The sequence below is a fragment of the Anabrus simplex genome, chromosome 3 (genome assembly GCF_040414725.1).
Source record: "Anabrus simplex isolate iqAnaSimp1 chromosome 3, ASM4041472v1, whole genome shotgun sequence".
NCBI lineage: Eukaryota > Metazoa > Arthropoda > Insecta > Orthoptera > Tettigoniidae > Anabrus > Anabrus simplex.
In genome coordinates, this window is record NC_090267.1 from 105,833,807 (window position 1) to 105,847,205 (window position 13,399).

General features: G+C 40.2%; 1 protein-coding gene across 1 annotated transcript in view; it reads right to left on the minus strand.

Moving 5' to 3' along the window:
* otu (ovarian tumor) overlaps positions 1-13,399 on the minus strand; it is a 328,266-nt gene that overhangs the window by 176,959 nt on the left and 137,908 nt on the right. Inside the window, exon 6 of the mRNA XM_067144171.2 lies at positions 6,510-6,642. Within this exon, the coding sequence (XP_067000272.1) occupies positions 6,510-6,642 (133 nt within the window). The remainder of the gene's footprint in view (positions 1-6,509; positions 6,643-13,399) is intronic.

Below are 13,399 nucleotides of genomic sequence, written 5' to 3' on the forward strand. Positions count from 1 at the left end.
GTTTTAAAGCACTCTATTTATTGAATTATCAGTTCAATTGTACAGTACATACAGTATTGAACGAAAACGTTCCAAGTATCTTATGAAAAGAAACTTGCCACAATCAAGGATGAAAGGAGTTTCCGCCGATATTTCCTCTTCAGTGTTTCCAGCACACCTTGGTCCACTGGTTGGCATAATGACGTCACATTAGGAGGGAGGAACATGAATTTGATATCACCACTTCTAAGTTGCTGTTCATTTGGGTGTGATGGAGCGTTGTCTAGTTGAAGAAGAAGTTTTCTAGGGAGAGTGTTTGAAGCTAGAAATTTTTCTATATCTGGAACAAACTGTGTAACAAAACAGTCTTTAAAGATGTCAGCAGACATCCAGGCAGCCTTCTGATTTGTGTAATGGACTGGAAGAGCATTAACAGAAATATTTTTAAATGCCCTAGGCTTCTTTGCTTCACCAATCATAAGCAATTTTCCTTTTACGTACTCAGTAACATTACTACAGGCAAGAACAGTAAATCTTTCCTTACTACGCTTGTAGCCAGGTGCAGACGTCTCGACTTGGGCTGCGAGAGTTTTTGATGGCAGCATCTTGAAATTTCGCCCAGTCTCATCACAATTAAAAATCTGATAACCGGTTAATCCTTCAGCAAGTATTATTACTTGACATTCCTTTTTAAATTTCACAACCTCATCGGATTTAGCTGACAGTTTTTCTCCACAGATATTAAGCTGCCTAATGCCGTACCGTTTTTCCACCGATGAAGCCACCCAGCAGTGGCAGTAAATTTAGGGTCCCCTTCATTAACCTCCTTCTGGAAATTCACCGCCTTTTCTTGCAGAATGGGGCCAGATATTGGCAGGTCCTTTAGTCTTCACCGAAAGTTCAAAATTAAGTCTACCAGTGTCGGATAACACGGAATGTCGGACAAGCGAAGGCCGGTTGAGCGAGACTCTACTGTATACTGTATTTTATAATACAGTTTTCATAGAACCTGTAGGTCTGTTGTAACATTAGAATAAGTAACTCGCAAGAACATGATCAGACTTTTAAATAATTAAGCAGTTATCTGGGAGTCGAAACGATGTGATGCTGAGACTTGTGATGACCGTGTAAGATTTTAGACTAACTTCATTTCATTTCTCCATTGATTTACTGCAAAAATGACCTTTTAGGTGAAGAAAACAAACAGAACTAAAAATTTGCAACAGTTTTTGCTTTCTATTTTTGACACATCTTATATAAGTTCACACGGATCATGTTTCAGATATTCCAAAAAAATATATTAAAAATGGAGGCATTTTCAAATAATGCTATTGGCTTTGCATCCCACTAATTACTTTTATAGTTTTCAGAGCTGCCAGGGTGCTGGAATTTAGACCCACAGGAGTTCTTTAGCGTGCCAGTATATTTACTGACATGACGCTGACATATTTGAGCACCTTCAAATACCACTTGACTGAGCCAGGATTAAACCTGCCAAGTTGGGGTCAGAAGGCCAGCGCCTCAACCATCTGAGCCACTCAGCCCGGCAGAGAGGCATTTTCCACAGTCTATAGTAACAAATTCTAACAACCAATTTGCTTTTTAAACAACATATGCAGTTCATAATTTCCATTTTTTCAGTGACTTACTAGATTTTGTGAAGAACAACTGTTGCACTCAAGTTTATTTTTGAATAGTTCATAGTCACTAGAACAAAGTATTCGTCATTTTGAATTTTCCTTTGAGTAACTGCATTTGTATAACCTATGCCTGAGTCAGCCAATTAACATAAGTCTAAACCCTAACTCAGAAGTATGAAAATAAGGCTTGCAAAGAGAACCTCAAACATGAGGAAAACTTTTAGTGCAGCACAGGATCGACGCAGGCACAGCTCACCACACTGAATAAGTTCCGTCCACCCCGGTTTCCAGACCTGCGAGGATATCACGGTGGATAACAGGACTCCCACCACCATCTCCACCTGTGGAAATCTCAACGGATTACCAGCAAAAGTGTCCACGAAGAAAGAAGGACAAGTCCCTGAGAACTCTAAGTCGGTAGCTTTCGCTACATCATTCTTCCTTGTATTTTCATTTATTTATTTGCAAAAGGGCTTTCAGCCTACCATTTATAATGTAAACATTGTGTCTTACCATATTCTCTTCTTAGTTTGGTGTTATATGACATGTATATATCATTATAACAATAAAGAAGGCACTGGTGATGGGGTAGCCTTCAACGACCATCACCGCTGCTACCTCTGCCAGCTTGCGGCTTCGCCAGTGCTTTCCCCGCTTACACGCACGCTGACCTCGGCTATAAAAGCGTGGGGAGAGGGAGCAGTGGTGCAGTCGTGTGCTGGACGAGGAGCAGCCAACAAAACAGTCCATATCTCTCATTAGCATTTTATAATATTGTTTACTTTTTTCAATAAAAATTATAAATACATTATTTTTTTAATAGTTAAATCAACTGTTTTATTTTCCAAATGCTTAATTTCCTAACGTCTTGAATTTGCAAAACCTGTATGTGCTTTTTTAAATTTGTCAAGCTCAATTTTATTTTGATTGATTGATGTTTGTTGTTTAAAGGGGCCTAACATCGAGGTCATCGGCCCCTAATGGTACGAAATGAGACAAAATGAAGTGACAACTTAAAAGTCCAAAATTGTACACTGACCAGAATTCAAAGCGTGAGGACAAAGAATTAATGGATGGATGGATGGATGGATCAGTGGATCCGATCCATAGTGCCTCACATGCACAGAAGCTGGCACAAAACAACAATATTACTAACCAAGGGACTGCTTCTATAGCACGATGCTGAAGTGATTATGCTTATAGTCTAAACGGGTCCAAAATCCAGGTCATCGGCCCCTCATAATGGTATTGATCGCTAGTCAAGTAGAACCATGCTATGTGTAATGTTGCGGTACTAATCAAAAGTAGCGTCCCTGGGTATGGCTTTGCCCATTGTGAATGCAATAATATTTGCTAAAAAGAAAGTTTACCTCCAAGTAACGTCCCTAACTCCTGCTTTCAAGACTGCTTTTCCACACATGTCATTACCATCTCAGCTAGTTCTGACAAGATGGGGTCCTGGTTTTAAGTTGGTGAGTACACTACACTGGAAATTTCACCAAGATAAAGAAGGTAAGCTTCCAGCAAATTAAAAAAAATACAGGTACCTTCTTAGTATTCATTATATTCCACAGAAGTGACAAAATATACATACATACATACATACATAGCAGATTTATACTACAGCTCGACAAAGTGTGAGATTGACAGCAGACAATGGTTGAAAAGTAGGTTGCAAGTTGATAAATAATAATAATAATAATAATAATAATAATAATAATAATAATAATAATAATAATTGTACCGGGCGGTACACCTCCACGCCGCTAATTTAAACTTTGCGCCAGTTGAAACTCCTCTGCTGGAGGAAGTCTGAACTTTATCTACTGTGTTAATTTTCAAGTTTCTCAGAAGATGTCACTATTTGGAAATTTTGGAGTTTCTGAACTGGGTCGTTTTTGATGTATTTTTGTTTTACCTGTAGTAAGAAGTGTGAACTTTCTCTTCTAGAGGACACTACTGAAGAACTACAATGGTGCACCCTAGTGCGAAGTGAAAGAACTGTTTTTTGGAGAAATTTTTATTTCAAAAGTTTGTTTCTTGTTAAATTTCTTTCTGTTATCGTTTAAGTTGGCTGTATAACCCTTTCTTTCCCCTTGTTTTGAATTTAGCCAATCCCGAATTTCTTTAATTAATTTATGACCAATCAGGTGTATCTTCCTCAACGGGGATATGCTGCTTAACCCTAGCCAATAAAGTTTTTGTGGGAGGGTGTTCTCATTCCTCAAACGCCTCGAACTTTCCGCGAGAGTATATAAACTGCTGATTTTAGGGTCTCCGGGCCACTTCAGTACCATCTTTCAGTGTGTAAAGTACATAGCAGGGGGCGGGAAGCGCCTCTTTCTTCGGGCAGCAGTTCAACAACAAGGTAATGGCCGTTTAATAACTTCTTTTCTTGCTAGCTCAGCAGTTTAACTCTCGGGGCGGGTCCGAAGCTTTTCCTCCATGTAACTTTTCCCTAAAATGTAAAGACTCTTTGTATCTATTCTCTCTTAAGCTGCATATCGGGATAGAGAGTGCTTAACCCTCTCGAGCTCCCACTCATATTGTTTTGAGGTGAACTTATTTTTCTCAACCGATTCTTCCTTAACGTAACGTAAATTGTTTCTTTCCAAAGTCACCTCTTTAGTATGGGATTAGCCCTTGCATTAGCGGCCTAGAGCCAGATTAGGTTTTAAACAAATGTATTAGGAGCGCAGATCGCCTCCTCTCAAGTTGGTATTTTAGAGGCCATGTATTAACCTTTTCTCACTTAATAGGCCGCAGTAGGTTGGGTATTTTACCCCTGTGTTTATGTCCTTAGAGGACAGCTTGAAGGTGGAATTTGGTGGGGCCTTTGACAGGCTTAAATTTTGAGAGCAAGTTGCTCTTTCTTGAAAATTTTGTTTTCTGCGCGCCTCAAGGAGGCCTTACTGTGTAATTTGGAGCAAGTGCTCCTGGGCATGAATGGGGTTTTCTGCCCCTCTGTTGAAACTTGTTTTGGGGTAAAGTTGGGCTAATTGCCCAAGAATTGTGAGTTAGGGGCTCGAAGCCCAAATCTTGTGAATACTGTAATTGTAATTTGTTACCTTGCTACTCTGTACCTGCCATTATTGTTATTTCTTGATTTTGCTAAGAAAATATAACCTTGTTAAATTTTATCTTAACTTTAATTTCGTATGTTAAGGCCCGTTCACCCCCGCACCTTCTTTCACCTCTGCTAATCCACGAAACAACGGTAATAATAATAATAATAATAATAATAATAATAATAATAATAATAATAATAATAATAATAATAATAATAATAATAATAATAATAATAACCTATAAACCTGTCAATTAAAGACTATTCCAATGTCTTTACGAGTAAATTTTTCAATTTAAATTCCTATATAAGCACCTATTCCTCAACATTGTAAGTACTCCGTTTCGATTCTTCATCACCGTTTATATGGAGTTCATGCCATTTAACATGGTTAATTGTAACCTATTATTTTTTTAAACATTAATCTTTTTATCTTCCCTCAAAATTGTTATTGTGTATTATTCTGTGTCTTATGGCAAATCTAGGGTGTCCTGGATCAGACTAAATAAATAAATAAATTTGCTTACCTATTCTCCATTTTTGTGCCTACTGATCTACCCCCTCAACATCAGCAGTAGAGAAAACATTAATTAAGGCTCAAATTAGGTAAGGTTAGAATTGTTGAAGCATAATGAATACTAGCAGAAAACTTCCAGGGATAGTTCTGTTGTGGGCACATGTATTTCTATGATTTAGAACTCATAAGCATTGTTAAACCGTTCAAGTTCCTTTTCTAAACTTCCAAGTAATAAGCCCTGATAAAGTTCATCTACAGAGCACAAACACTTAGTGCAAAAAATTATCTTTGCGCATAAAGAAATGGAATCTTTTTGTAGGAACCCTTTATCATTCTCATGTAAACAAATGAATTTAAAACTCACTGTCAGTGCTAATCTGTTTTTTTTTTTTAATTTAGACAATTTCATTGTCAACTCATCTCAAACTAAATACCTGTCAGACTCCAATGTTGTAAGTACAGTAGATAGTTGGCATGACTCTTTCTCACAAAATGTAAGTTGGGTATAACTGTAAAATGAAACATTTTTAAAATATATTTTTCCCTCAACATTCAAACAAATATTCCATAAACCAGCTCTATCAAGATCCAAAAATAAATATGATGCTGTTACTTTGTACATTATCTGAAACAAGTCAGCAAGTTATTTTTTAACTGTAGAATGATAAAAGTAACAGGAGATGAATAGTAAAATTTAAATAGAATTTGTGAAATATACTTGAACAAACAAAACTAATGTGACAGACTGGTCCAAAAATAACAATAAATAGAATCTGAACATAACTCCAGATGCTTGTATAGGAGTGATAAATGGTTTGTCATTATTCCTTTCTGGCAATTCAAACTCTTTCCAACATTTGTTCAAAAATATAGTTAAAAAATAAGAAGCTGCAGTTGCATGTAAAGGAAATATTGTATATTTTTAATACTACAGAAGAATACTCATACAAGATTTCCTTTTTCATTGATCTGTCTAAAATTCTTATCAAATGACTCAAGTCCTAGAAGCATTTGATTGGAAAGAAAGGAGAGAAACAAAAAATATTTCTGTCAGAAGATACATATAGTAGATACAGTATGTCAAATTACACTTTGATGTAAAAAAAAAAAAAAAACCAGTTGAAACTTTTCCCAAATTTCTACTCTCAGATTATCAGACATTAAAAGTGAAATATAGTTCCATACACCAAAATAAGGAACTATACAGGTGTAATAGTATATTTCATTACTGATAAAATAAAATATAAATTTTAACATATGCAAGGACCATCAGTTATATCTTCCTCATACAAAGACATGAACCAACCTTCCAGTAGAGCTAATCTGGTTGACATGGCTATCCCTCCGATTACGGCCTGATTTGTGGAGCATTTTCTCAACAGCATAGCCTACATCCTGGAGCTTAAACACATCCTCGTACAGCACCTCATACACCAGAGCTATCAAAATAAAAGAAATTTAGTTTACTAGTTAAAATTCTTAACATTTTATTCAATGAATGAAAAAATGAAGTACATAAAAATGGTAGATGTAGTCATTATTTTCTGTTACAGGATTATTCAGGTAAATGAAATGAAATGGCGTGTGGCTTTTAATGCCTGGAGTGTCCGAGGACAAGTTCAGCTTGCCAGGTGCAGGTCTTTTGAATTAATGCCTGTAGGCAACCTGCGCGTCGTGATGAGGATGAAATGATAAAGATGTTGATTCCCATAGGGAACCTGAAATATTTGTTCTGAATGAGTAAATTTATAATACCAATATAATCATTATCATCATCATCATCATCAATCATCATCTTCCTTCCAAGTACTGGGCCATGTGTCCCGTTACGGTCTTGCCTTTTTCTTTTTACAAGTCTTGAAAGCAATCAAGTGTCCTTCCGACATGTTGCTAGCCTGAAGGAAAACCAATATAATTTATAATGCAAATATTTCAGGTTCCTTATGGGAATCAACATCTTTATCAACTGATGGCCAGGCAGGCATCAATTTTTGAAAATTAGACTGATAAAGTATCAAGCTCAAATTATTATTATTATTATTATTATTATTATTATTATTATTATTATTATTATTATTATTATTATTATTATTTGCATAGTCGAATCATGGTATTGTGTATGAGGTTATGTCATGGAACGTGCTGTACATAAATATTTAAATGAGTTCAGTTAATGTAAATACCTGTAAAATAATATTATATAATTTATTCTTACCTGTATATATAATTTGTAATCCACTACAGTATTTTGAAACACTAACTTTCAGAAAGGCACTAGATGATTGTAGAATATTCTGTACATTATAATCTATTAAGCACTCTAGAATTTTTGAGAAGGTATTTTTTGTAATGTAGCTTTCTAGAAGCCTGGCCAGGCACATATATAAGGAGATGGTCTTGATGGTAACGATGAGTTATTGTTCAGCACAGTTATGGTGTAGCAAGAATATACTTGTGACCTTGTGTTGACATGCAGTGGTTGCAGTCTCCATGTTGAAGTGATCAGCAGTTGTTTAGAATGGTGGCTTTGTTGACATTCTCGGAGCAAAGTGTTTTGTTTGTGATACTGTGATTAAGGTTATGTGTGTGTTAATTTGTAAATAGATGTGAATAAATAACTGTACCAACTGACAGCATTTCGTGTGCCTCTTTGTGGATACATTAACTGGTGACCATGGGACAGGACGTAAAAATTTAGGAGTGAATACGAGTGTAGTAGTGTAGTAGATCAAAATGCAAGTCATACTAGAGCATATGTCACTGAAACAGATTAGAGACGACTTACCAAGAGGAATCTCCCAATGAACGGGATGAAAAAATGCTACAGATGCGGCTATGGGAAGATTTCGTGGAAAAAGGAGAAGATCTCGAAAAATTTTCATTGAATTGAATGAAAATTCGGAGACAGAAGAAGAGGTAAATACAACCTAAATGTGATCTAACCTAATGACCATGATGCAGGCACTAAATGACAAAATTTCAGATGTAAATGACAAAATTTCAGATGTCAATTCCAGCCTAAAAGGAAAAATTTCAGATGTAAATGACAAGCTTTCAGACAAAATTTCTCAAGTTAACTCAGTTTTAACTGGACAAATATCACAGGTGTATACGCAGGTTTACACAGTTGAACAGGGCTTAGAAACAAACATTTCAACCATAAATGACAAAATTTCATCACAAATTAGCGACATCACCAATCGATTAACGCAGCAGATATCCGACATCAGGTCAAAACTGGGACAGGTTGACCAGATTAATAGTAGAGTAAGCCATCTGGAAGGGGATATCTTGAACCTCAAGGAGGAGGTGGAAATCCAGGTTTCCGACATAAAGCAACAGGTTGAGGAGAGAATCTCTACCGTTGAGTTAAATTGCGTTAAATTTTGAAAGCCGTATCTCTGCTGTCGAGGGAAATTTCAGGAGCTGTATTTCTGCTGTTGAAAAAAGGATTTTAAAAAAATGTGCAGACAATAAGGGAAAGCATCCTTCACACGGTAGAAAATCGATTAACACAAACAGGACAGACCGTAACACTTGTAACCACCTCATATCAGACCGGCAATAAAGGAAACCTAGACCAGACGGTGATTATGGAGAGCCTTCCGGAATTCCATGGGCGACTGGAAGAGAACCCAATTAGCTTCATTGAGGGATCGGTTAGTCTGTTGAAGGACTAACCTACCAGATGATATCTTCGTGCAACTCATCATACCGCGACTAAAGGGGCAAGACGCTACTTGGTGGAATAACTTGTAGAGTTTAATTCTAAACTGGATGGACTTCAAGAGGGAATTCCTCACTAGGATTAATTCCAAAAGGGTGAAGAGCTCCATGAAAAGGAAGCTACTGACTGAGGCACAACCCACTGACATGAGAGCTAGCGCCTTCGTCCTACAGAAGTACCAACTCTTCAAACGACTGCACCAGGAAGGAAGCAAAAACGAGATCTTACCATATCACAGAGCTACTCCACAATAAGATTCGACCCCTAGTGAAAGTATCACAACCCAGATCCTTTTATGATCTACGCAGAATCATCGCCCAGCTGGAGGAGGAACGCAAGAGCAAAGCTACGGAAGAGACCAGTGCAGTTAGGAAGTGCTACCAATGTGGAAGATGGGGACACCTGAAGAACAAGTGGCCAACCCTGACGTTGGAGAAACTAAGTCCGGCCCATTCTGGATTAAGGGGGAATGGGGCCGAGATCAGGAATGCGCCTCAAGACCTGACAGACGAGCAACCCTGGTCAAGTAGGAGAGGGATTGGCAAGATTGTGAATAGAACAGGCCAAACCCCCCCAGCTATCTTCTTAAGAATTTGCAACGAGAATTTTTCAGCCATACTCGACAGCCAAGCAAGAATTCATTCGTCAATGGGACTGTTGACAGATTACTACCGCCTATGAAGTCTCACCATCTCGGAAGGGTAGTAGGAGCAGTGGACAGGGTAACCGCTAAATGCATGAACATGCCTATTGTAATCGATATTGCAGTGATTCAGAATCTGACACCTGACATCATATTAGGTCATGACTTTCTGGTGGAATACAAGGTGATCCTAGACTATGCAGCTCATGAGGTCTTTTTTGGGAAAAGACAGACGTCTGAGGGTCGCCTGGCATGATGGAAATCTCCGGACTCGCAAGGATACAGAAGTCGCCATAGACCTAGGAGATATCCAGTTAACGCATCTTCGACCGAGTGAAGAAGAGGAGCTGAGGCACACCTTGAAGGACTTTCCAGAAGCCATCACCAGTAAAATAGGACGGACTACCATGGTAATGCACACCACTGAATGCAGCGCTTCTTCACACATCAAGCAACGTCCATATCCAATCAGACCAGATAAGCGCAACTTCGTCACCCAGAAGATTCAAGAGATGGAAGGACAAGGTCTCATCGAACCCTCTACATCCTGATGGACATCACCTATCGTCCTACCAAAGGAGAATGGGGAGTATCGACTGTCTGTGGACTTCCGCAGGTTGATCGAGAAGACCGTTAGTGATGCCTCCCCCATGCCTGACCTGAAAGACTCGCTGAAACAAGTATGTGGGTCTACGATTTTCAGCATGCTGGATCTCAACTCTGGACACTGGCAAGTGGAGGTCGAGAAAAGTTCTAGACCACTGACCGCTTTCATGACACCAAGAAGATTGTACCAGTTTGCAGTAATGCCCTTTGGATTGAAAAATGCTCCTGCCACCTTCATGCGACTGATGGATAAGGTATTATCAGGATATGTTGGAGATTTTTGCCAAGTGTATCTGGACGACATTTTAATTCACAGCAAGAATTTTCAAGAACACCTTGTAGATCTGAGGAAAGTGCTGGAATGACTGAAGATTTATGGACTTGCCAAGTGGAGAAATGCCACTTTGCCCAGTCCCACGTAGAATATCTTGGCCATGTCCTAACCTCTGAAGACTTAGAAAGGCAACCAGAGAAGAATCTAGCTATCAAAGAAGCTGAACGCCCACGGACCAAGCGACAAGTACATCAATTCCTTGGCTTGTGTGGATGGTATAGCAGCTTCATGCCACACCTTGAGAAGGCAATACCACTCACCGATCTACTCCATAACAACTGCCCGCTCCGATGGACCAGCAAGGAAGATGCAGCATTCCAAGGCATTAAGGCTGCGATATGCATGCTCCCGGTCTAGCCCATCCCAACCCTCAATGGAAGATGTGCCCGCAGACGGATGCCAGCGACTTCGGCTTAGGAACAGTGTTATTCCAGGAGAGGAGTGACGGCAGAAGGGTATTTCATTGAGTATGCCAGCAGGAAGCTATCTCCCACCAAACATTGCAACTGCACTGCCGAGAAGGAAAGCCGTGGTGTGAGCCAGGGCAAATTCAGAGGCTACGTGGAGGGAGGGAAGTTCCAGCTCTACACCGATAACGCCACTCTCAAATGGTTGAACTCAGTCTCGGCTCAAAATCCAAATTGATGCGGTGAGATCTTAATCGCAGAATTTCATTTCCATGTGTGTCAGGTTCCAGGGCCTACGAACATAGGAGCAGACAGCTTATCTAGGCATCCGACGATGGAACCTGAAGCTAGGAGCACCACTGTCGAGAGGGAGTTCCCACAAAGACACCAGAAGGAGCCTTAGGAACCTGTCCTTATGACCATCAAGAAGGAACTTGATCTGGGAGTGATCAAACAGTGGCAGGAAAAAGACAAGACCTGTAGGACCATGACGCAACGGATTAGCAGACAGAACACCGATAGTCGACTTGTTCCAAAGGAATTCAAGATGTGCTATAAGAACTTCCGAGTTGACGGAGGACTCTTGATGAACACGTCGCACCTCTTCGTTACGCCTGCAGTAGTGGTGATCCCCAGACAGCACACAACTGACATTCTTGAGAAGTTCCACGACAGCACTGAGGCTGGAAATCCAGGAGGCAAAGAGACATACTAGTCTATCTGACGAAGATTCTTCTGGGTCAGAATGCAGAAAGACATTCTGGACTACGTGAAGGGGTGCTACACCTGTGCCTGCAACAAGGCTAGCAACAGGAAGGCAGATTTCAGCCAATGAGGAAGACTGCCACAATGCCTGTGGGAGGTCATAGCCCTGGACTTGATGGGTCCTTACCCTAGAACACCACGGGGCAAAACAGGACTCCTAGTAATCACCAACCTCTTCACAAGATGGACTGAGGCCTTTCCGATACCTGAAGCCACGACGGGACGCATCACCAGCCTGCTACAAGACGAGGTATTCAGCCGCTATGGTTATCCACGGTGCATTCTGTCAGACAACGGGAGTCAATTCACATCAAGGAAGTGGCAGCAAATAATGAGAGAATGGGGTCTGGAGCACTAGACCACCACTATCTACAACCCAAGGGCCAATCCAACAGGACGACAAGACGAGGAGCTGAAAAGGATGCTACAGGTCCATCTGATAGACCAAGAACATCGACTGTGGAACCGTCAGGTACCGCAGTCACTCTTTGCCCTACAATGATGCATCAACCGTGTCAGCGGCTATTCCCCAGTAGAGCTGTTCCTTGGTTGACAGCATACTTTTTTTTCTATTTGTTTTACGTCGCACCTACACAGACAGGTCTTATGGCGACGATGGGATAGGAAAGGTCTAGGAATGGGAAGGAAGCGACCGTGGCCTTAATTAAGGTACAGCCCCAGCATTTGCCTGGTGTGAAAATAGGAAACCATGGAAAACCATCTTCAGGGCTGCCGACAGTGGGGTTCGAACCCACTATCTCCCGAATACTGGATACAGCACCGGGGATTGGAAGATTCGACCACCACCCACTTCGGGTCAAGATGATGCAGCTGTTTTCCCTGGCAGAGTGGCGGCAGCAGCAGCAGCAGCAGCAGCAGCAGAACATCAAGGAGAAGCAAGCTTTGGCCGAGAAGAGATCCCTCACCCAGGCCAAGGCTCAAGATGTCGAAGAGATGCAGATCTTCCTACCAGGCCAAGGTACTTATATTATTTACCCATGGGTGAAAGAATATTGTTTTCAAGTAACATCTGTTTATCACACTTGCGTCAAGACAAAATCTCTCATAGTGCAATGGCACCGCCAGTGGCTCCAAGTAGCCTACGCAGTGGCCTGCACGGTATGCACTAGCCATGCGTCTCAATAGGTGTGCTATTTACCAACTGATGAGCCCTACTTAGCACACTGGGACGAAACACTGGCAACCAGGAATGAGTTAGCTGGAAAATTTAGTATGTCCAATAATGGACCAACTATATTGGTATTATATGAGGATGAAATGATGATGAAGACGACGCATACATCCAGCCCCCGTGCCAGCAAAATTAACCAATTATGGTTAAAATTTCTGACCCTACTGGGAGTCGAACCTGGGAACCGTGTAACCAAAGGCCAGCACCCTAACCATTTAGCCATGGAGCCGGACATTATTCAGGTGATCTCTCTTGAAAAACCAAGTCAAAAAGTAAAGTACTATAGCTGCAAAATTAGTAACAAAATAGAGGTAACAGAGAGTTGGAAGGAAAAAAATATATGTAAAGAGAAATGTGGGGCTGTGGTGAAAGTCTAAAATATGAGGAAATAAAGGATTCAATAACTGATGACGAAAGATTATCCTACTTCATAAATGGAGGCATCAGGAAACTATAGGGAAAAGGAAAGAGAAGCAGGAAAAACGAAGACTTTCCGCTCCAAGTATTTTATACTACTGAAGA